The sequence below is a fragment of the Geotrypetes seraphini genome, chromosome 1 (genome assembly GCF_902459505.1).
Source record: "Geotrypetes seraphini chromosome 1, aGeoSer1.1, whole genome shotgun sequence".
Taxonomy (NCBI): domain Eukaryota; kingdom Metazoa; phylum Chordata; class Amphibia; order Gymnophiona; family Dermophiidae; genus Geotrypetes; species Geotrypetes seraphini.
Genome location: NC_047084.1, coordinates 183,639,547 through 183,664,410, shown reverse-complemented (window position 1 = coordinate 183,664,410; position 24,864 = coordinate 183,639,547). Strand labels below are relative to the sequence as shown.

General features: G+C 43.6%; 1 protein-coding gene across 2 annotated transcripts in view; it reads left to right on the top strand.

Annotated features, from left to right (window-relative positions):
- The window catches only part of FBXO8 (F-box protein 8), a 122,527-nt gene that overhangs the window by 33,013 nt on the left and 64,650 nt on the right, over positions 1-24,864 (top strand). Inside the window, exons 1-2 of one of the 2 annotated variants that reach the window (XM_033942675.1) lie at positions 5,186-5,248; positions 22,257-22,590. In XM_033942675.1, the coding sequence (XP_033798566.1) occupies positions 22,265-22,590 (326 nt within the window). In that variant the 5' untranslated portion in view covers positions 5,186-5,248; positions 22,257-22,264. Of the gene's footprint in view, positions 1-5,185; positions 5,249-22,256; positions 22,591-24,864 lie in introns of those variants that run through there. The other variant, XM_033942664.1, reaches the window with a different exon arrangement.

Genomic DNA, 24,864 nt, shown 5'->3' with positions numbered 1-24,864 from the left:
AAAAAGCCAGCATCCCCAATATTTGAAGGGTGTATGACATCTACCTGTGCACTGTTAACATTAACAAGAAAGCATGGGTAACCAGAGAAACATTATAGTGATTGATTGCATAAGCACTTTGTGCCAGCCCCAAGAGCTCATTGAAGAGAACTGTGAAATAAGAACATAAGCAGTGCCTCTGCTGGGTCAGACCAGAGGCCCATCATGCCCAGGAGTCCACTCACGCGGTGGCCCATCAGATCCAGGACCTGTATAGTAATCCTCTATCTATACCCTTCTTTTCCCTTTTCCTTTAGGAAATTATTTAATCCCCTCTTGAACCCCAATACCGTACTCTGTCCTATCACACCCTCTGGAAGGGCATTCCAGGTGTCCACCACTCTTTGGGTGAAGAAAAACTTCCTAGTATTGGTTCTGAATCTGTCCCCTCTCAATTTTTCTGAATGCCCTTTCGTTCTTGTAGTTTTCGAAAGTTTGAAGAATCTGTTCCTATCCACTTTCTCTATGCCCTTCATGATCTTGTAAGTCTATCATGTCCCCTCTAAGCCTCTGCTTTTCCAGGGAAAAGAGCCCCAGTTTCTCTAATCTTTCGGCATATGAAAGATTTTCCATACCTTTTATCAATCGCATTGCTGTTTTCTGAACCCTCTCAAGTATTGCCATATCCTTCTTAAGGTATGGCAACCAATATTGGACGCAGTACTCTAGATGCGGGCGCACCATCGCCTGATACAATGGCAGGATAACTTCTTTTGTTCTGATTGTAATACCTTTCTTGATAATATCTAGCATTCTATTCGCCTTCTTAGAGGCCGCTGCACACTGTGCCGATGGCTTCATTGTCTTGTCCACTATTACCCCCAAGTCCTTTTCTAGGGTACTTTCACCTATTACCAGCCCTCCCATCGTATAGCTGTACTTCGGGTTTCTGTTTCCTACATTCCTACATTTCTCCACATTAAACTTCATCTGCCATCTCTTTGCCCGCTCTTCTAGTTTGTTCAGGTCCCTTTGTAAATCCTCATAGTCCTCTTTAGTCCCAACTCCACTAAATAGTTTGGTGTCATCTGCGAATTTTATTACTTCGCACTTCGTCCCTATTTCAAGATAATTTATAAATACATTGAACAGCAGCGGTCCGAGTACAGACCCCTGTGAAACACCACTCTTGACCCTCCTCCAGTCAGAGTAGTGGCCTTTCACTCCTACCCTTTGCTTCCTACCCGCCAAGCAATTTTTGATCCATCTATGTACGTCTCCTTCCACTCCATGGTTCTTCAGTTTCCATAGTAGGCGTTCATAGGGTAGCTTGTCAAAGGCTTTTTGGAAATCTAGGTATACAATGTCTATGGGGTCCTCTTTGGCCATTCGTTTGTTAATTCCTTCAAAGAAGTGCAATAAGTTCGTTAGGCACGATCTTCCCTTGCAGAAGCCATGTTGGCTTGTTTTCATCAGTTTATTCCTTTCTAGATGCTCATTGGTGCTGTCTTATCAGCGCTTCCGCCATCTTCCCCGGAACCGAAGTCAAACTTACCGGTCTGTAGTTCCCCGGGTCACCTCTTGATCCTTTTTTAAAGATGGGCGTAACATTTGATATCTTCTAATCCTCCTGGATCACGCCTTTTTTCAGGGATAGATTGCAAACCTGCTGTAGTAGTTCCGCTATTTCCTCCTTTAATTCTTTCAATACCCTAGGGTGGATTCTGTCCGGGCCCGCAGATTTGTCGTTTTTTAATCTGCATATGTACGTCCTCAAGGCTTACCTCCATGGATGTTAATTTTTCTGCTTGATCTCCTTTGAAGATTTTTTCAGGTTCCGGCACGTTGGATGCGTCGTCTTTTGTAAATACTGATGAAAAGAACATGTTTAGTCTATCCACCACTTCTTTTTCCTCCTTCACCACTCCTTTCCTATCTCCATCATCCAGTGGTCCCACCTCCTCCCTTGCCGGTTGCTTCCCTTTAACATATCTGAAGAACGGTTTGAAATTTCATGCTTCCCTGGCTAGCCTCTCTTCATATTCTCTTTTTGCTCTTCTAATCACGCGGTGAGATTCTTATTGATGCTTCCTGTGCTCTTTCCAGTTCTCCCCGGTTTTGTCCTTTTTTCCATTTCTGAAATGAATTTTTCTCATCTCCTATCACTTTCTTCACTTCTTTAGTTATCCACGCCAGGTCTTTTGTTCGGCTCTTTTTGCATCCTTTTCTAAATCTGGGGATATACAGATTTTGCGCCTCGCTCACCATGTCCTTGAATAAAGACCAGGCTTGCTATACAGTCTGCAATTTCTTTGAGCTGTTCCTAAGTTTCTTCCTTACCATTACTCTCATCGCTTCGTAGTTTCCTTTCTTGAAGTTAAAAGTTGTCGCTGTGGTTCTCTTTCCCTTTGATATTCCTACTTCAACTTTGAACTTGATCATATTGTATTACTGGTTCTAGACACTTTTTGTTTCAGTGATATGAAATGAAAAGTGTGGAAGAACTTGTAAGTTTCTGGCTCCACATCATTCTCTTCTTGGCAGGACTGAGAAATTTTCAGCAGCCCCTTGTATGTGTGACTAAAGACTGGAACAAGTTTGTATTTGAAGTGTTTAATGTTTGCGACTCTTTCACCAGTAATGTGCACTCTTTCTATAAACAAGGTGCTTGTTAACAGCTTTTTAAAAGGGGCCCTTTATGAATGGTTCACACTCTTTCCATAAACAACTTAGTGCTTGTTCATCAACTGTTGTCAGCAATCTGAAGTTCATACAAAACACAGCAATAAGACTCATATTCAGGCTGAAGAAATACTACTCGATTTCTACCTACCGCAAACAATTTACTCTGGCTACCTGTCCCAGCCCGAATAAATTTAAAAATTTCCTGCATAATGTTCCACAGAAACTCCACCATATCACTTATTCTCCTCAGCCTGATCCTATTCACCCAGAAATCTTGATAAGTTCTAGCGGAACCTTCCCTCAACAAAAAACCTAGGGCTCCTTTTACAAAGGCGCACTAGTGGTTTTAGTGTGCGCACTAGCTACTACCGCCTCCTTTTAAGCAGATGGTAATTTTTCGGCTAGCGCGCGCTAATCTTTGTACGTGTGCTAAAAACGCTAGTGCACCATAGTAAAAGGAGCCCCTAGAGTACAAACGCATCCAGGCAGTCCCCGAGTTACAGACACTGACTTGTACTTAAGAACGCAGTTGCGGCTTCATTTGATTTCACAGAACAGTATTTCCAATGGCATAGACTCCTACACTTCTCCTGTAGCAGGTTCAGGAATGATGCATGGCCACATTAAGAAGTGTATGTGGTTGTGCATGCTGTACCTTAGAGGGAATACTGGTAGGGACAGTTGGTCCTTTTGTCTGCAGGAAGCAGCGGTAAGTAGCAAGAATCTTAAAATCTACAAGTTTTGAGTTGCATACAAATCTGATTTATGAACAGCTTTAAAAACATAACTCATTCTTAACCCAGGGACTCCCTGTATTCAACACCATGTTCATATATATTGGTGCAAAAGCAAGGCACAGTCTCCCAACTACCATCAGATCCAAACTAAACTAACTCATGTTTCGTAAGAAGCTAAAAACCTATCTCTACAACTCCATATATCTACTGACAATTAACTCTCAGATCCAACTTGGTACCTACAGTATACTATGCAACATACCAGCTCAAATCTATTAACCACCTCTGCACTAGTGCTGCCCGATTCATGATTCGAATCAATTTGCCGATTTGAATCGGTTGAATCGATTCGAATCGGTTCAATTTTAAAAAAAAAAATCAGCCTCCCGATTTGATGACTTACCCTTCACCCGTGCCTTCCTAAATCAGGAGTGGCAGCACTGTCTCTTGCTGGCTGTCCACTTCCGCTGCCGCTCCTGCTTTAGGGGGCGAGGATCAGTCGGGAAGTGCTGCATAGGCCTTTGCAGCATCCTCCGGCTTCCCCCCTGGCCTCCCTGTATTACCTTTAGCTAATACGGCAACCTGTTTTTGATCATGTGACCAGTACCAGTTCCAGCATTTAAATCCCCCTTTTTTCGCATTGTTTTCACTTTCGTTTTCATAGTGCTCAGCCGAACATGCTGGTTCAGTTCTTCTCAAGGCAAGGACGCCTTCCCTGTATTATCTTCCAGTCTCCCAGCTTTTATTTCTTGGCTTGGTTACCTTACTTTTTTCTTTTCAGCGTTATTGCTCATTAAACAGTGTTTTTCAGTCGAGGTTTTTATATTTTCTGTGATGTCCCAGCATATAGTTTTAACTTCTCTGGTTTACCTTGGGCTTCTTTATCTGTTCCGGTACCGGCACCATTTTCTAATCAGTCTAACACATTGTCCTGTCTGGTTTGTTTTTCCTGATGGTCGAGTTTTGTTTTTGGCTCCATTTCCACTATGGCACCATCCTTCTTTCATTATACTCACTGCTTCATTTGGTCCGTTTAGCTTTCCTTCCGCTTAACATATAATTGTACAAGTTACTCTGTTGTGCTCTGCTGGTTCATTGATTCCATATCTCGCAATGTTTGTCTTTACAGTTTGTTTCATCTGCTGGTTTCCATTCTGTCTGGTCGTTTAATATTATGTTTTCCACAGACCACATGGACATTTCATCTGATCTTATGTTATATACACTTCAGATTCCTTTTTAACACCATGTACCTTTGTGTTTTTCAATTATATATTTACACATTTTTTAACATATGGATTTATCTCATTTCATATCATTTAATGCTGGCCATTGATTTTAGTATTGAGTTTGCTACACTTTACTGGTTAGAAGCTATACAAGGGGTGAAGAGGCTATAAAATAAACCCACCAGGATGTTTGAAAAAATAAAAATAAAAAACCCACCCAATTCGGCAGGAAAATCAAATCGAAAAATCGATTCAAATATGCTGAATCGAATCAAAATATTTTTCCTGAATCGGGCAGCACTACTCTGCACTACTCAAAACTGAACAATTCCTATCTCTCTATAGAACTGTATCTTCTTCTATTTTACATATAGTAACATAGTAAATGACAGCAGATAACCTGAACAGTCCATCCAGTCTGCCCATTAGTTCTACCCATTTAAAAATACATGATTAAATTAACTTGTCTCTTCTTTGATATTTCTGGGTCATAGACTGTAAAGTCCACCTGGTATTGTCTTGGGTTCCAAATGCTGAAGTTGCCGTTGAAGCTCACTCACCATCCTGTTTGCAGGATATCTACCATAAAATCTGGCCAGTAACATCCTCATGTTCCAGGTTAGTGAAGTTCCCATTGATACCCTCCCCAGACCAATCCTACACCAAATTATCACATATGGGACACAGACCGTGGAAGTCTGTCCAGTACCGGCTTTAGCTCTTTAATTTACATTCTTCGTTTTCTAATTAGAAATCCTCTGTTTATCCCACTCTGTTTTGAATTCCATCACTTTTTTTGGTTGCAATGTACATCTTATATTATATTATTATTATATTATATTATTATATTATTATTATTATTATTAGGATTTTTATATATACCGCCTATCAAGGTTATCTAAGCGGTTTTTACAATCAGGTACTCAAGCATTTTCCCTCCATTTTCCCCAATTTGTATACCCATAAATTCAAATTGTAAGTCGCCTTGAATCCATTTAGACATAGTGCGATTCAGAAATTCCAGATTAGATTAGAAAATTGTTGGGGCTGTGCATGCCTATATTTTATTATATATTTTACTAGTATTTTAGCCTGTTACATTAACGGGTGCTAGAATATATGTCTTGTCTTTATTTCTGTCTCTCTCTTTCCCTCCTGCTGTCTTTCTGTCTGTCTCTCTCTGTGTCTCTCCCTGCCCCTGTGTCTTTCTTCTTTTCTTTGTCTCCGTTCCTCCTGCTGTCTCTTTCTTTCTATCTTCTGTCTCTCTCCCTGCCTCCTATGCAGCAACATTCCCTGTGCAGCAGCCACAGCAGCAGCATTCCCTCCCCCTCCATTTCCCTCCCCCCACACCACTTCCCTGTGCAGCAGCAGCATTTCCCCTACCTCCCCTTTCTCTTCCCGCGGTCTGGCCGGCTCCCTTACTGCCCCCCCTTCCCTTCCCGCGGTCCTGACAAATCTGCCGATTCCAGCAGCGTGTGCAGCACTGTACACACGCTGCTTCGGGACATTCTACTGCCCTTATTTACTCTGGCACGTCCCTGATGACATCATCAGAGACGCGGCAGAGCAAATCAGGGCAGTAGAAGACCCCGAAGCATCGTGTGTAGTATGCTGCACACGCTGCTGGAATTGGCAGGTTTGTAATCAAGACCGCAGGAAGGGAGGGGAGGGCTATAAGGAAGCCGGTCAGAAGTAAGCTTGACTCCTACAACTGAATTTTGGCAACTTTGTTTTTAGACTACCCTTAGGCTAACGGCTCCCTTAGTTACTTTGAGAAGTTTATTTTTGTTTTAAAAGCTGCCTTCGCTGCTCCTCTCTAGATCCCCACCTGCTTCGGAAGCGTTGCTGAGTCGCTGTTAATATTCAGATGCCAACTCTCTGTCTCGCAGCGGACTTGCCGGTTCCGGCCAGACAAAGTTCATTTTTTTAGTTCAAAGCCGACGCTGCATCTCTTCTCCCGATCCCCACCAGAGTCGGAAGTCTTCTCCGACTCTGGTGAGGTTCGATAGAGGAGCCACGGCAGGGGCTTTGAACAAAAAAATGAGCTTTGTTTGGCTGGAGCTGGCAAGCCCGCTGCAAGACAGAGAGATGCGTGGTAAGCGCCCATGCGTACTCTGCCGGCCACGGAACTACAGATCAGGCAACACAGCGTTAAGAGTGCACATGCGCGCTTAGCGTTTTATTATTATATATTTTATATCTGTCCTACATGAAAATTTGCAGCAGGGATGTGTCAGCAAGACCAGATTATTTGGTGAACAAGTTTGTGTTTGAAGTTTTTGAAACATTTACCCTCTCTTCTACGAAACCACGTTAGCGTTTTTTAGCGCAGAGAGCTGCGCTGAATGGCCTGCACTGCTCCTGACGCTCATAGGAACTCTGAGTGTAAAGAGCAGCACAGGCCATTCAGTGCGGCTCTCTGCACTAAAAAACGCTAGCGCGGTTTCGTAGAAGAGGGAGGTCAATGTTTTTGTCTTATTTTGAAGTAAGAAAAAGTTTGGTGGCAATTTTATGGTTTTAAAGTCTGTGTTTTCCTGACTTTAACATTACCAATCCGAAAACGAAATATGCTTGGTCCCAAGGATTTCAGATAAAGGATCTTGTATCTGTATTATAATATTTTTTGTCTTACTTTATATCCCTTTCTTAATTTTTTAGCATTCTGTTTGCTGTTTTGGCCACCACTGCATACATCAAGGTTTTCTTTTTCACAGGCACAGGAAGGGAATCGACTGACTATGGTGGTATAGAAAGATAAAGTTGTTGTTGTTGTTATTATTAAAGTCTTAATAACCCAGGCTTGTGCATCTTCTACACAGGCTTGTTTTCATACCTCATGCAACTTCATGTCCACTTCAATACGCTAATAGTTTTAAAAATTTGACACACAAGAAGAAAATAATCCTAAATATCCTGAAAGAACCACATTTGTGCATGAAACAAACCTAAATTAAAGAAATTAAAAAAAGGAAAAAGAAACAAGTATTCTTTTCCCTGCATACCCACTAGAGCCTGTCCTGGAGGACCACCAGGCCAGTCGGGTTTTAGGGATAGCCCTAATGAATATGCATGGTGCAGATTCACATGCCTGTCACCTCCGTTATATGCAAATCTCTCTCATGCATATTCATCAGGGCTATCCCAAAAACCCAATTGGCCTGGTGGTCCTCCAGGACAGAGTTGAGAACCACTGCACAAGAGCATGTTATCAGGCTAATGTGAAAATGTTTTCACAGCAGATGTTGTTGGTTCAGTGTTCATTTTGCACCTTTTCACATGATGGATTTTGTTGCATTTTAATAGGTGATAAGCTGTTTTGCATCTCATTACATTATTAGCATAATTTTATACAATAAAGCTGAGGTGAACTAATCGATGCATGTTAAGACAGAATGTGAGGAAACAAGATTGTGAATGCTAATACTGTAGTTCTCTTAATATACATTAACTAGTCTTATAGCCCGTTACATTAACGGGTGCTAGAATATATGTGTGTGTCTGTCTTTATTTCTTTCTCTCTCTCTCCTTAGCCGCTTTCTGTATTTCTTTCTTTCTTTTTCCTTGGCTGTCCACTACCATCCCGCACCCCTCCTGACGCGACTCCCACTGTCTTTCTTTCTGTCTGTCTCTGTCCCTGGCCCCCTTTGTCTGTTTGTCTTTCTGTATGTCTCCCTGCCCCTGTGTCTTTCTTCTTTTCTTTCTTTCTGTCTCCCTTCCTCCCTCTCTCTGTCTGTCCAAAGCAGCATTCCCTCTCCCCCCACACCAGTTCCCTGTGCACCTGCCCCTGTGTCTTTCTGTCTCCCTTCCTCCCTCTGTCTGTGTGTCCAAAGCAGCATTCCCTCCCCCCACACCAGTTCCCTGTGCAGCAGCATTAGCGTTTCCTCTACCCCCTTTCCCTTCCCACAGTGGCGACTACAAACGCGGGCCCGAGTCCTTTGCCGCCCCCCCCCCCTTCCCTTGGGCCCGACTACACATGGCAATTCAAGCAGCGTGTGCCACAGTCTTCACACGCTGCTTCGGGTCCTTCTACTGCCCTGATTTACTCTGGCACGTCCAGAGCAAATCAGGGCAGTAGAAGGGCCCAAAGCAGCGTGTGAAGACTGTTGCACACGCTGCTTAAATCGCCAGTCGGGCCTGCGGGAAGGGAAGGGGGAGGCGGCAAATGACTCGGGTAGCGGAAAGTTGCTGGGCTCCGCAGGCCTCCCCACCCCACCATCCTAACGTCAAACCTGAGGGCGCCCACCACCACCACCACTTCCGCAGCTCGCTCGCGCTTTGGCCGGTAGGGCCGTATTGTGAAGTGGAGAGCAGGGAAGCTTTTGTGATGCGCGAACACGCGGCGCGAGTGCGCATGTCTTTCAACAGGGAGAAGGACAGATCGTAAGCCGCGCATGCACACTTCCTATGTGTCGCTACAGCTCACGTAAAACCGGCGCACACTTAGGAAGTGCGTATGCGTGGCCTAGCGTTTTATTATATTAGATACTTTGCAAAATAAGTAAACTTTATTTAGTGCATTGGCTTCTAAGTAACTAGTTTTGGTGTCTTTTTCCAAATGTATTCTTTTGTGTCGTATTAAATTTTTTCCCTTCTCAATAAAAATGATTAAAAAAAAAAAAAAATTGAGATGAAAGTTGCAGCTATTTTAAATGTTAGATGAAGGAAATCCCCCTGGAAATATTTGCTATGTCTGAAATTATGAATCATTCTACTGCTAGGGTTTGAACAAGTTGAGTTCTACCTGTACTCTTTTATGACTGCATTATTTTTCATTTGAAGTGAAGGAACACTTTTCTTTTAAAGGGCATATATACTAATATATATTTTTAGAAAGACATATTAAATATTTATATTTTTCCAACGGACACTTCTCATTAGATGAGCTCCATATGGTTAAAATGAAAGCGAAAATATTTATACTTTGGCAATATACTTATGAAGGAAGTATTTTGGTTTATATGAAGATAAATTGAGTTCTGCAGGTTAAAAGAACTACATTTGCAGGAAAGTAATAGAATAAACAGGATCCTAACTATCCAGATGAGGTGTTTTTGATCCCCACCTGCATCGGAAGCGTTTTTTTCCTAGTAAATTTTTGCTTAGTTTTCATTTCTCTCTTCCTTTTTTCGTAGTATCTCCTTCCCAGTAATTGTGGACTACTTATTACAATGTATGATTTGAATTTTTCCTTAATATTGTTTAATTATAAAAACATTTTGGTTTTGTTTTTCTCTATTTTCCTAATTACATTGTTAAATTTCTTAATCACTGATTGTCATGTATAATAAAAATTTTATAAATTAAAAAAAAGAGGGAGAACCTGTGATGCCTTAAGTGAGCAGGATACATGTCTGTGCCACTCCAGGGCCCTGTTCCAAAAATTATAAAATTGTAATTCTTAACTGTACACGGCTGGCAAAAATCAGAGGGGCAGTGGCAGTGTGTCCCCTGCGCTATGGATGTTTATCTCATGAAGTCTGGCACTGCAATGATGAGCCACACGAACAAAAAGAAAAGGAGAAGCAGCAGCCTCAATGAAGACAAGCTGGCTGACGCACAGAATCCATCCCTTTCAGGACTTATTGCTCACCGGCTTGAACAACTTACAGCAGCAGTGAGTAAGACATTGTCCCCTCCATTTAGACCAACTGGCTGAGTGTTACACAGTAGTGGAAAAGTTGCTGGCTGATATTGTAAATCAGATGACATCCCTAGAGAAGTGGACCTCCAATGTGGAGGACTACATAGCAGAACTTGAGAAGCGCATGGCAGACCAGTCAGAGAAACTGGATGATTTATAGAGTGAACTTGAGATTACTGGGCTTACCAAAACTATACCAGACCACCATCTTCCCACTGCTTTTAATCTGAAGAGAGGTACCCTTATTATCTCTAATTAGACAATGCCCACTATTTCAAGGTATTCAAACAGCTAAACAAATCAAATTAGCAACAAATACAGATAATATTTTACTTTTTATTCACAACTTGACTTTCTCTCTTCCTGCCTTCATTAAAATCACATAGCTATATAATGTACTCCACTCCTCACCTAATATATGAATATCTAGTTAGTCCTAATTGTAATTTCTTTTTGCTATGATATGGTGTTCCTGAATTAAAAGTTCTTTATAACATGTTTATTACATTTTGTATTATACTAACTACATTTTTACATTGTAGTTTCCATTACATTATTCCTGTTTCATACTTTTGTAAAATTTTAATAAATTGAACTAAAAAAATGTTTGCCTTATTGGACAGTTTGGGCTCTTGTGTCTGGAGCAGGCCCATCGGATTGAGTGCCAACAGGATGATTGGTATATCTACATGTGGTGGTGATTAAAATTAACAAATATATTCATAAAGTGGAGATTCTGCGAGGATATTGCAAAAAACATGGCAGCCTGAACTATGAGGGATCTATTAAAAAAGTTTCCAGAATTCCTCAACGACATTACAAGCATGCAGGAAATAGTTTACTCCTTTGTGTGCCACACATTTTTATGTTACTCTATCAAGCCACTCTTAAAAGTTGATCTGGGACACTCCTGGAAATCTTTTACTTCTGTGCAAGCAGTGTCTGAGGCTGTCAGTGGGGACAACCTCAGAGGATGGCTGAATTACATTGGCTGGTATGCCCTTGTCACAGCTGGAACTGGGACACAAGCAAGGTCCCTGCCATAGGGCCCCTCTTTGTTCACAGTGTGATTATAATACTCTAATTGTACAGTCTCTTGCTTGTTTAACTGTGTTGAACTGAGAGGTTACTGCAGTATATAAGTGAATAAATATGTTATGTGTTATATCGTATATCTGAGACTGTGTGGGACTGGTAACCCCTGACACACTGTTACTCTTTTAGGAGACTTCTAAGATAATCCTTAGGGGACACATTATAGCTCAGGTTATTATAACTTTGGGAAAATGCACTTTGCAAGAAAATTATCTAGCTGCACAAGCTACTTTGAATTCTCTGCAAGATATCAGAAGATGGTAACAAACCTGACAGGCTATTGGTCAAAATTACTGCTACTTGGCAGTGTAGGATGCCAATCCTTTCAATTTGAGATTCAAATGGGGTGTTGGTATCTCAGATGGAGGAGGTGGTGCAGCACTTTCTTTCAAGAAAGATTCTCCTTTTTCTGATGGTTTAATTCTAGATTATATTGATTCCTCTGGAATGCCCAAGCTTTCCCCTGATACAATTGAATGTTTAAATGCACTATTGTAACCGAAATAATTTTCGAGAGCCATAAGACACTAAATGTGACAAGGCATCTGGCTTGGATAAGTTCAAAGGAGAGCTCTATAAACTTTTGGATACTAGACTTTGTGCTCCCTTGTTGTCCTATTATGATGTGACCATCAAATAGGGATTGTTTCCACGTTTTGCCAATAAGGCCTTGATATCTCTGATTTTGAGACCCAGAAAACCAGCTGATTCTCCAGACTCATATAGGCTCATCTCCTTGCTTAACAAAGATCTTAAATTATTGGCCCGCATTCTAGCTGTTCATTTGACCTTGTATATTCCAGACCTTGCGGGTGAGGGCCAGATGGGATTTGTCAAGGGTCATCAATCTGTTGTAATATTCATAAGGTTTTTCTTGTACTAGCATATTCTCAGCATTCGCACATTCCTGCCTTAGTAGCTAGTTTGGATGCTGCTAAGGCATTTGATAATGTCAGCTGGTCCTTCTTTTTTATACTTTACAACACATTGATCTGCCGGGGTGGTACCTTGAGGCCATTAGGGCACTATATTCCACCCCAGTACATTGTTGCTCATCAATGATATCCGTCCACTCTCCCCACTGCTGTTCATTCTTACTTTAGAGCCTCTATTACGTACTTTACGTCAATTTGCAAAAGTTGGAGGACTGGTTTACTACGGGGGAAATAAAAACATTAGCATTTGCGGATAATCTCTTACTTGTTCTAAACCAGCCGGAGCCCTCTTTGAAATTAGCTCTTGAACAAGTAGATGAATATGAATTCTTTTCTGGGTTTAGGCTTAATCTTGCGAAGTCTGTAGTTTTACCCTCATTACCTGAAATGCCAACATAGTGGTCGAGCACCTGTCCACTGCAGTGAACAACAACCTTCAAATATCTAGGAATTCATATACCATCTTTTTATCACATTTGTACTCCCTTAATGTGTGTATTCTAATTTCATTTACTCGCTCACAGCTACAGCTTTGGCAGGAACACCCATTGTTGTTAATGGGCAGAATAAGCCTTCATAATATTTTAATAATACCACATTGGCAGTACATCTTCCAAGTGCTATCCGTGCATTTAACAGAGTGAGATGAGTATAGGCTCATTAAAATGGTTCAACTATATCTGTGAAAAGGAAAATGAGTCAGGCTCTTCTATAAGACTGCAACAAAACCTGTAGATAAGAGTGTACGGGGAATGTTGACTTTATGATGCATGTCTATCAGTTGCATTATGAAACATATTAATGATTGGTTTGGGATATTCTGATTAAACTGAGCTTTAACATGTCAGATTGAGTTATAACTGTTTGTACCATGCACAACTCAATAAAAATTGTTTGAATATAATTTTTTTTTTTAAATTAGTGTAAAGTGCAGAGTGATGCACTTGAGGAAGTAGAAATACTAAGGAAGCCATAAATGCTAGGAAGTGAAAGACTGATATGCACAGAAATGGAGAGAGGCCTTTAGGTGATACTGTTTGAGGATCTGAAGGTGACAAAACAAGGCAATATCCATAACCAGAAGGACTGTATAGAGAGAGGCATAGCAGAAGAAAGGAAGTTAGATTGTAAGCGCTTCAGAGCAGGGAACGTCTATTAAATGTAAAAATGTACAGGGCTGCATATGCAGCGCTATATAAGTGATAAATAGTATGCAGCCCTATATGCAGCGCTATATAAGTGATAAATAGTAGTAATAGTAGGTGTTGATGCTCCTGTTTAGTTATTGGTGAGGCCCCACCTGGAGAATTGTGTTCAGTTTTGGAGGCCATATCTTGCTAATAATGTAAAAAGACTTGAAGCGGTCCAGGAAAATACGACAAAAAATGGTTTGGGGCTTGTGCTGAAAGATGTAAGAGAAGGCTGGAAGAGGAGAGAGGGACAGGAGAGATATAAAACAAATATTTTAAAGGTATTAATATAGAAATCTCTTCCAGAGATGGGAAAACAGTAAATCTAGGGGAGTGTGTGGTGCAGTGGTTAAAGCTACAGCCTCAGCACCCTGGAGTTGTGGGTTCAAACCCAAGCTGCTCCTTGTGACCTGGGCAAGTCACTTAGTCCCCCATTGCCCCAGGTACATTAGATAGATTGGGGATCCGGAAGGTTCGCCCCCCACATTTCGCCCCCAGCAATTCGCCCCCCACATTTCGCCCCCCACATTTCGCCCCCAGACACATTTCGCCCCCACACATTTCGCCCCCACACATTTCGCCCCCCGGATGTTTCGCCCCCACACATTTCGCCCCCACATTTCGCCCCCGTCTCGGAGCGCAAATCCTTACCTCGGAGCGCAAATCAGTCCAGCTACTGTTGTGAGCGCGAGAGAAGCCAAGGGGGATCGAGGCTTGGCCAAGATCGAGGCTTGGCCAAAGCGAGACAGCGTCCCGCGAGAGCTGTGCGCGAGCGAAGCCAAGGGGGGGAGGGAGTTGTGAGCGCGAGAGAAGCCAAGGGGGATCGAAGCCTGGGGATGAAGGGGGATCGGGCCCAAGGCTAGAGCGAGACAGCGGAAAGGGATGAAGGGGGATCGGGGCTTGGGCCGAAAGGGAACATGAGCTGTGCGCGAGCGAAGCCAAGGGGGGGTAGGGAGTCGAAGCCTGGGGATGAAGGGGGATCGGGCCCAAGGCCAGAGCGAGACAGCGGAAAGGGATGAAGGGGGATCGGGGCTTGGGCCGAAAGGGAACATGAGCTGTGCGCGAGCGAAGCCAAGGGGGGGTAGGGAGTCGAAGCCTGGGGATGAAGGGGGATCGGGCCCAAGGCCAGAGCGAGACAGCGGAAAGGGATGAAGGGGGATCGGGGCTTGGGCCGAAAGGGAACATGAGCTGAGCGAAGCCAAGGGGGGGTAGGGAGTCGAAGCCTGGGGATGAAGGGGGATCGGGCCCAAGGCCAGAGCGAGACAGCGGAAAGGGATGAAGGGGGATCGGGGCTTGGGCCGAAAGGGAACATGAGCTGAGCGAAGCCAAGGGGGGGTAGGGAGTCGAAGCCTGGGGATGAAGGGGGATCGGGCCCAAGGCCAGAGCGAGACAGCGGAAAGGGATGAAGGGGGATCGGGGCTTGGGCGAGACAGCGGAAAGGGATGAAGGGGGATCGGGGCTTGGGCCGAAAGGGAACATGAGCTGTGCGCGAGCGAAGCCAAGGGGGGGGTAGGGAGTCGAAGCCTGGGGATGAAGGGGGATCGGGCCCAAGGCCAGAGCGAGACAGCGGAAAGGGATGAAGGGGGATCGGGGCTTGGGCCGAAAGGGAACATGAGCTGAGCGAAGCCAAGGGGGGGTAGGGAGTAAGCCAAGGGGGGGTAGGGAGTCGAAGCCTGGGGATGAAGGGGGATCGGGCCCAAGGCCAGAGCGAGACAGCGGAAAGGGATGAAGGGGGATCGGGGCTTGGGCCGAAAGGGAACATGAGCTGAGTGAAGCCAAGGGGGGGTAGGGAGTCGAAGCCTGGGGATGAAGGGGGATCGGGCCCAAGGCCAGAGCGAGACAGCGGAAAGGGATGAAGGGGGATCGGGGCTTGGGCGAGACAGCGGAAAGGGATGAAGGGGGATCGGGGCTTGGGCCGAAAGGGAACATGAGCTGTGCGCGAGCGAAGCCAAGGGGGGGTAGGGAGTCGAAGCCTGGGGATGAAGGGGGATCGGGCCCAAGGCCAGAGCGAGACAGCGTCCCGCGAGCGTACGCCGCGCGCCTCCGACGAGCCGCAGGTCCGCCGAAAGGGAACATGAGCTTATCCCGCTGGAGCGCGCTGATAAGTGCAGCAAGGCCTGAAGTAGGGGAAAACGCTCAGGGGCGAAAGGTGCGTGGGCGAAATGTATGTATAGTCGCCAGTGCTAAATTCGGCCAATCTGGCGCCAATGACTTTGCAAAATTCACCAGAGCTTCTATAAATATGACATGTTCTTGCCTCTTGGTCATTTAGTCCTTTCGATTTCCTGATTAACTGATCTGTGTAGTGATTTATTTAGTTATGGAATCAGTTCTTTCAAAGCGTGGCAAGAAGAAGCTAGTTTACGAAAATCATATTTATGTATTCTCTAAACGAACAGCAGATGACAGACATGCTATTTGGGTATGCGAAAAGCGGTCAAGGTGTAAAGGACGCGTTTGGACTGAAGGAATTGATGGCGAAGTTGTGAAAATCGTAAATATACATAATCATGCAGCACAGGCAGCAAGGCCTGAAGTAGTTCGATTAATCAATGAAGTTACTTCCAGGGCAAGGTCGACACAGGAGACGCCACAGCAGATTCTTAGTGAGGTCATTTCAGGCAGCCATGCAAACGTTGGAGCGCTTCTGCCTAGAAAAGATTCGCTAAAGAGATCAATTCGATCGTCAAGACAAGTCGAGGGTATGCCGCGGCTGCCTCAAACCATTGATCAACTCGTCATCCCGCCAGAATTTCAGGAGATCATTATCAATGGCGTCCAACAGCAATTTCTTTTGTGGGACTCGGGTAAACTTTTCTTTTCAAGCTATTAGCATTATGTACTCGTACATGTAGGCGTTATTTGCTCGCATTTTATATCACTTTGTGGCACATAAAATGGCCCAAAATTTCTTAATTTATTAGAATTGGTCAAACAAGTATGTCTTAGTTTTCTAAGCCGTTTTAAGCGTTATCTTGAATTATTGTTGCTATATAATCTTCCACATTTAATTTTACTAAATTACTTGGTACAATTTTAGTAGAATTTGTGAAACATTCCATTAACGTAATAGCTCAAAAAAATGAAGAAAAAATATTTTTTTTGTCTTTCGGAATTTTTTGATGCCAGCGAATAGAGCTCGTCGAAAAAATGGTGTTTTTTCTGCACCCCTGACTATTTCTGACCCTTTTTTGGACTTTGAAAAGCCCATGTATGTCCCGTCCCAACTGAGGGGTTTCCTCCATCCACCGCCTAAATTTATGCCTAAATTATTTTTATTTTTATTCAGGGACTGGAACCAGCCGAATATTGATATTTGGAACGAGGGATAATCTCCACTCGTTGGCACAGAGCAGTGAATGGTTCGCTGATGGCACGTTTTCTACTGCACCAGCTTTGTTCGAGCAGCTTTATACGATTCATGCAGTTCACGGTGGTGTCATCATTCCAGCATTGTACGCGCTGTTGCCGAACAAGACCCGAACAACCTATCGACAGATGCTGCAGCAGCTTAAGAATATGCAGCCAGGTCTCCAACCGAAGCAGTTGATGACCGATTTTGAACAAGCTGCAATTCAAGCGTTTGAAATCGAGTTTCCTAACATGGAGAAAACAGGCTGCTTCTTCCACTTGTCGCAGTCAATATGGCGAAGAGTTCAGAATGAAGGATTGAAAGTGCGCTACCAAAATGACCACGAATTTGCACAGTGGATCCGCATGATACCAGCTCTTGCTTTTCTGCCTCCGGCCATTGTTGTGCAATCATTTGAAGAGCTGCTGGAAGATCCCAAATTTCCAGAAGAAGCACTACCCATTGCCAACTATTTCGAGGACACCTACATTGGTCGAATGAACCGAAGAGGACGCCAGAATCCATTGTTTCCAGTTGTGTTTTGGAATGTTCATCAACGAACGTTGAAAGGCCAACATCGGACGAACAATGACGTCGAGGGCTGGCATCGCAGCTTTCAAGAAACCTGCGGCTCACTTTTCCCCAATATATACCGCTTCATCAACTGCTTGAAAAGACAGCAAGGCCTTCACAATTTTGAAATCACGCAGATTATAGCAGGCAATCCTGTCAATGCGCGAAACAAGAAATACGCGGCTATTTCTGCAAGAATTCGGCGTATTGTGGAGGACTTGGACAATCGAAATTTGATCGACTATCTCAGAGGAATAGCATACAATTTTGAATTTTGATTGACGTTCACTGTATTTCATTTTACTTGTTATTTGACTGTGTTGTGTTTGGACTGTTATTTCATTTGACAGGTTAGTTTTTGTTCACTTTATCACTGTATTTCATTTTACTTGTTATTTGAATGTTATTTGACTGTTTTGTTTAGCACAGTAAAAAATTAAAAAAATAAATCCTGTTTTAGCCCAGCCTCTTGTTTCCAACAGTGGCCAATCCAGGTCATGCCCAATATATGCTCTCTGCAAATGGTGTGCACTCTTCACAGGGAGCGCATATTCTTCATGGTGCATAAAAGAAGCCAAAATGTATACAAATTTCAAGTTTATTTAGCTTTGATATACTGCGTTAATTACCAAAGAGGTTTACATTGTACAAAATTTAAAATATAAGTAAAAATGGGGTAGTAAAAAGACAGACTGCATGGTATTAAAGACAAAACACGCTAAAAGGGGAAAATGGTTGGGACACATTGCATAAAAAGAAAGGGGCATGGGGAAAAGAAGAGGGAGAAATGGAATGTCTGATATGTGGCCATTGCCTGAGTCTCATGAGCAATTAAACCTAGGTATAGATCTTTAAAGAGAAAGGTTTTGAGGCTAGATTTGGAGTTGTTGCAGTTAGTTTCCTGCCTTGCTACAATCCCTCATGCCATGCTTGCCACACAATGTTTAACGTTCCATGTGTGCATGACACACATAGCACGGAGCTCTGGCCCAAGCCCCGATCCCCCTTCATCCCCAAACTTCGACTCCCTACCCCCCCTTGGCTTCTCTCGCGCTCACAACAGTAGCTGGACTGACCTACCCCCCCTTGGCTTCGCTCGCGCACAGCTCATGTTCCCTTTCGGCCCAAGCCCCGATCCCCCTTCATCCCCAGACTTCGTCTCCCTACCCCCCCCTTGGCTTCTCTCGCGCTCACAACAGTAGCTGGACTGACCTACCCCCCCTAGGCTTCGCTCGCGCACAGCTCTCGCGGGATGCTGTCTCGCTTTGGCCAGGTGCTCCTGCTTGGATAATCACTGGCGTGTATGGGGGGAGGGGAAAGTAGCCGTGTTCAGCACACACATCCCACCCTTCTCTAATACAGCTGTCTAATGCTGCAGTTGATTGCATCTCTCCAGAAGCCTCGATCCCCCTTGGCTTCTCTCGCGCTCACAACAGTAGCTGGACTGATTTGCGCTCCGAGGTAAGGATTTGCGCTCCGAGACGGGGGCGAAATGTGGGGGGGCGAAATGTGGGGGCGAAATGTGTGGGGGCGAAACATCCGGGGGGCGAAATGTGTGGGGGCGAAATGTGTGGGGGCGAAACATCCGGGGGGCGAAATGTGCGGGGGCGAAATGTGAGGGGCGAATTGCTGGGGGCGAAATGTGGGGGGCGAAACTTCCGTGAACCGATAGATTGTGAGCCCAGCTCGACAGATGGGGAAAAATGCTTAAGTACCTGAATAAATTCATGTAAACTGTTCTGAGCTCTCTTGGGAGAACGGTATAGAAAATTGAATAAATAAGTAAACATAAATTAAAGTTGTGAAATGGTAGACTTAAGAGTAATGTCAAATTATTTTTCTTTTTTTTTTTTCTTTTTATTATAATTTTTTCAAAATTATACAATTATACAGAGTATAAGAATGGAAGTTTAAACAAAGTAAAATTTATATCCATATCATCAACAATATCATCAATATTACCATCTAGTCCACATTTAAGGGAGGTTACCTTCTTTCAACACAAAAAGGATAGTCAATATTAAAAGAAATTTCAAGTAATAATGAAACTAATTATATTTAGCTTCAAAGAAATTTTAACTTTCTCAATTTTACTGGAATTTCCAATTAACTCCAAAAGAAATCAGTAGTTATCAGTTTATGATTTATGAGATTCTTGAACTAATAAAAATTGCTCGAGTTGTAAAGGATCTCAGAAAATATAATCTTTATCCTGATGTTTAATCAAACATTTGCAAGGAAACTTTAAGTAAAAAGATTCTTCAATTGCCAGGACTCGGTTTTAATACCAAAAAAGCTTTCCTTTTAAATTGAGTTGCCTTGGCAACATCTGGGAACACTAGAACATTGTCTCCACAGAACTTCTTATATTTATTCTGAAAAAGTATTTTGTCTGACTCATTTAAACATTTTACCAATAATGTTGCTCTAGTCAAAATAGTATCTTGAGGGTCTTCCAAAAAACCGGTAAGGTCAAATTCAGTGGGGACAAGTTCTTCTAATCCTGTTTCAGTAGTAATTTTCTTCTTTTGTGGAATATAGTAACATGTTGATATAGGTAATAAATCAGCGTTAGCTAAACCAAGGATTCCCTTAAAGAATTTTCTTAATAAAATTTCAGGTGTTAATAATTGAGTCCTTGAAAAATTAACTAGACGCAGATTTTTTAACTCCTAAAAAGTTTTCAAACATTTCAAACTTTGAATATATTACATGGGAATCCTTTACATCTGCGACAGTAAATATTTGCAAAGATGTTATCTGAGATTCAGTTGTTACAAGATGTTTGTCGAAAATCTTTATATTTGAATCATTGTTTTCTAGCTTCTGAATAATTTCCTGAGAGAAATTTAGATTATGAATAGCTACTGACTTCAACAATCCCTTAACTTGTACATTAATCAACCAAAGATCTTGTAAGGAAATTTCTTTAGGAGCCTCATGATTCTCCTGCGAGGTAAGGGCCTCCTCTTGAAAAGAGATGGCCTTAGGCATCGCTCCATAACTCAGAGCCGATGCTGTTCCCTGCTGGGGCTCTGCTAGAGACTCAATAGGTCTAACCAAAAGTTACTGGAGGGAGTGGAGGAGTTCTATCCAAGGGACTGAGAGATGCCCCTGATGTTGACACAGCGTTAGACATTGTAGGATTAACATTACCGCTGGTAACAAGTAGCTGTCAATCGAGCCCATTAAGACTGGAGTTGAACTTTTTAGTTTCGCTTTCCTTTTTCCCATGTTAAACAAGAAAAAAGAGGTAATACATTACAATGTAATTATATAGAGAATATTTATCAAAATATTTCAATCTCTTCAATTTAGCTTCATTGGCTCCAAAGGGGCTCCTAAGGGGCCTGGCATGCCTCTTGGGGCACGCCCCTTTGGCCACGCCATACAGCCACGCCACAGCCACAATGCCTCTTAAGGGAAAAGACAAGGACCCTGATGACGCGGTCCCACCATCCCCGCAGGTGCCTGCTCGAGAAGCGGCTCCACAGTTCACCAGCAGGAAATTCAATTTGTGGAAATGCTGGGTCCCCGAAGGGTAGGAAACAGTCCCTCAATAGCTCACCAGCAGGGAACAAGTTGCCTCCCAAGAAATTATTTTTCACTGAGGTGGTGGTTTATGCCGAGAATGCCCTTCAAAGGAGGTAGTGGAGATGGAAACAATGGCAGAATTCATAAAGGAGTGGGATGAACACAGAGGATCTCTAATTAGAAAAGGAATGGTATAGAAAACCCCCAAACTTAAATGGTTACATCTGCTTTTGATGTGTCACGTGGTGCTTAGATGGCAACTCCGGCTGTGAAGAACTAAGGCCAGTACCGGGCAGACTTGTACAGTCTGTGTCCCATGTACAACAGTCCGGTTTAGGATGATCTGGAGAGAACTTAAATGGAAACTCCAGTAATTTGGAACATGAACAGAGAATGACACGGGGACAAATTTGTTCCCATCCCCTCGGGATCTATCCCCATCCCATCCCTGCAAGCTCTGTCATCATTTGCACATAGGATGGGGATGATGATGGATCCTGAGGGGGTGGGAACAAATTTGTCCCCATGTCAGTCTCCAAATATGAGGACAGTACTGGGCAGACTTGTACAGTCTGTGTCCCACAGATGACAAAGATATTTTGAATAGGCTGGAGTGGGCTTCAGCTGCAACTCCAGTAGCTGGAACCTAAGGACAGAGCTAGGCGGAGTTCTATGATCGACGTCCTATAAAAATTCAAAAGAAAGACAATGATCAAGAATTTTATCACATTCATTCTTGGTTTAATCATGAATTAATAATGGATGTGACTGTTGGACAGACTGGATGAGCTGTTCAGGTCTTTATCTGCTGTCATTTACTACATCACTATCAATTTACCTGCAATTTCTCTAAGCTTTTAAGTTGCAATATTATTGCAGCAACACAGTATTCAGCTTTTGCTCTCAGAACATTTTGGATTTGTTTTATTTTGTTAGACCTTGCTCAGGGTTTATCATGACTGAGCAAATTTAAGGGCTCCTTTTACGAAGCCGCATTAGCGGCTTTAACGCATGCACTTTTTTTAGCATGCGCTAACCCACGCACTAGCCAAAAAACTACCGCCTGCTCAAGAGGAGGCGGTAGCGGCTAGCTTGGCCGGCAAATTAACACGCGCTATTATGCATGTTAAACCGCTAATACAGCTTTGTAAAAGGAGCCCTAAGTCTAAAAAATTCAAAAGGAAAATATTTTATGTCATCACACATGTGCAAACATTAAAATAGACATAAAGTTGCTAAGAAAGTGTGTTCAGATGCAAGTACAGTAATATTTCTCTTGACTCTATGTATTTTGCCTTTTCAACAGGTTTGCAGATGGGTCAAGGGCTGTGGAGAGTGGCTAGAAACCAACAGTTACAGCAACAAGCATTCAATGAAAATTTCCTTAACCGAGAACAAGGCAGGAGATTAATTTCTACCAGTGCAACAAATCTAAACTATCGTAAACAGATCCAAGGTGGCATGGATATCTACCACCTCTTGAGAGCAAGAAAATCAAAGGATGAGCAAGGATTTATCAATTTGGAAATGCTGCCCCCAGAACTTAGTTTTACTATCTTGTCTTATCTAAATGCAACTGACCTCTGCTTGGCTTCATGTGTCTGGCAGAACCTTGCTAACGATGAACTGCTTTGGCAAGGGTAAGTCAATATGCTGTGTTTTAGGTGGTATAGAGCCTGTATTTCTGACTTACTAGTTTTTAGCCATTGTGTCTGCTGATTAGGTGGAGAAGGGAGGGGCTCTGATTTACTTCTAAGGTTAACTGCATTATCTTTGGGACAGTGCTGTGAACAAGCCTGCCCTGTGAACTTCAAAAAGCTAAGTTTTTCATATTCTGCTCTTTTCACTGGTTTTCAGCATTATATCTGCTTAATTGCTCTTCTCCTCCCTGTTTCTTACTTAAAAAAACAAAAAAAATAAACCCTTGTCTTTCCTTTGTTAAATCATATTTCCTCTTTCCATTTCCCTTCATAGGAATAAGGGTAAGACTTATAGTCCCACCAACCCCAGGGACCACTTTTCATATATAGAGACCCAAATAATCAGTACTACTCAAATCAAGTCACTTCACAACCAATAAAGATGACCTTTATTCTATGAAATCACTGTGGTGCTTTAATTCCAATACATACTTTATCCCAGGACAAGCAGGCAGCATATTCTTGACTGATGGGTGACGGCACCGACGGAGCCCCGGTACGGACAATTTTAGAGTGATTGCACTCTAAGAACTTGGAAAGTTCTAGTAGGCCGCACCGCGCACGCGCGAGTGCCTTCCCGCCCGACAGAGGCGCGCGGTCCCCAGTTTCTTAGTTTCCGCGGAGCTAAGAAGACGCGTTTCCTCAACTGCCGTTGAAGAAAATTTTTCGATCATCCCGCTCGCGTAAACCTTTGCTTAAATAAAGGTTTCTTTATTTCTTTTCTTTTCTTTAAAAAAAAGACTAACTTAGTTGTTTTTCTTTTCATTTTACGTTTCGCCCCGGCGGGGCCTGTTGCCACAATCGAAGCCTCGGCCTTCGATTTGGCAGAGGCTGTCTTTACTTTCATGCCCCCTCAGCCCGGGTTTAAAAAGTGCCAGCGATGCGCTCGGCCAATATCACTGACAGACCCGCATAACTGGTGTCTGCAGTGTCTTGGTCCTGACCATCAAGCGTCCACTTGCACCCGCTGTGCAACTTTGAAAAAACAGGGTGATTCCTATTCCTGGGTTTGATAAACCCCAACTCCCGCATGAATCTCTTTTAGTGGAATCCACTTTAAAGAAATCAGCGGGAGCTAATGTGTATGCCTCAGTCCCTCCTGGCAGAGAGGGCAAATCAATGGACAAATTTGGCAAGCGCTTATATCAAAACGCCATGCTAGCCAACAGATAATAAGAACATAAGCAGTGCCTCCGCCGGGTCAGACCATAGGTCCATCCCGCCCAGCAGTCCGCTCCCGCGGCGGCCCGAACAGGTCACGGCCTGTCTGAGTCACCAGAAGGGGCCCCCTTGCCACCTTGGTTTCCCATTGAGTCCTATCTTCCCATCGAAGTCCTAACCCTCCGGTCTTGCACATCCACGACCTGGTTGGATTTCTATACTTATTTCCTGTTTAGCTTTCTATACCTGTGTTACATCCCAGAACCTCTCTCAGTATCCCACGATCCCCCTATCCCTCAGGAATCCGTCCAATCCCTGTTTGAACCCTTGTACCGTACTCTGCCCTATCACTTCCTCCGGTAGCGCATTCCAAGTGTCCACGACCCTTTGGGTGAAAAAAAACTTCCTTGCATTTGTTCTGAACCTATCTCCCTTCAGTTTCTCCGAATGCCCCCTCGTGCCTGTTGACCCCTTCAGCCTGAAGAATCTGTCCCTATCCACCCTCTCTATGCCCCTCATGATCTTGAAGGTCTCTATCATATCTCCCCTGAGCCTCCTCTTTTCCAGAGAGAAGAGCCCCAGCCTATCCAACCTCTCGGCGTATGGGCAGTGTTCCAGCCCTCTTACCAGTTTCGTTGCTCTCCTTTGGACTCTCTCAAGTACCGCCATGTCCTTCTTGAGGTACGGCGACCAATATTGAACGCAGTATTCCAGATGCGGACGCACCATCGCTCGATACAATGGCATGATGACTTCCCGCGTCCTGGTTGTTATGCCCCTCTTTATGATGCCCAGCATCCTGTTGGCTTTTTTCGAGGCTGCTGCGCACTGTGCAGATGGCTTCAGTGATGCATCCACCAGCACACCCAAGTCTCTCTCAAGACTGCTGTCTCCCAACGATGCCCCCCCCAATTTGTAGTCGAACAACGGGTTCTTTTTCCCTATATGCATGACCTTGCATTTTTCCACGTTAAATCGCATTTGCCATTTGTTTGCCCAGTCTTCCAGCTTGTCCAGGTCCCTTTGTAGGTCCTCACACTCCTCCCTGGACCT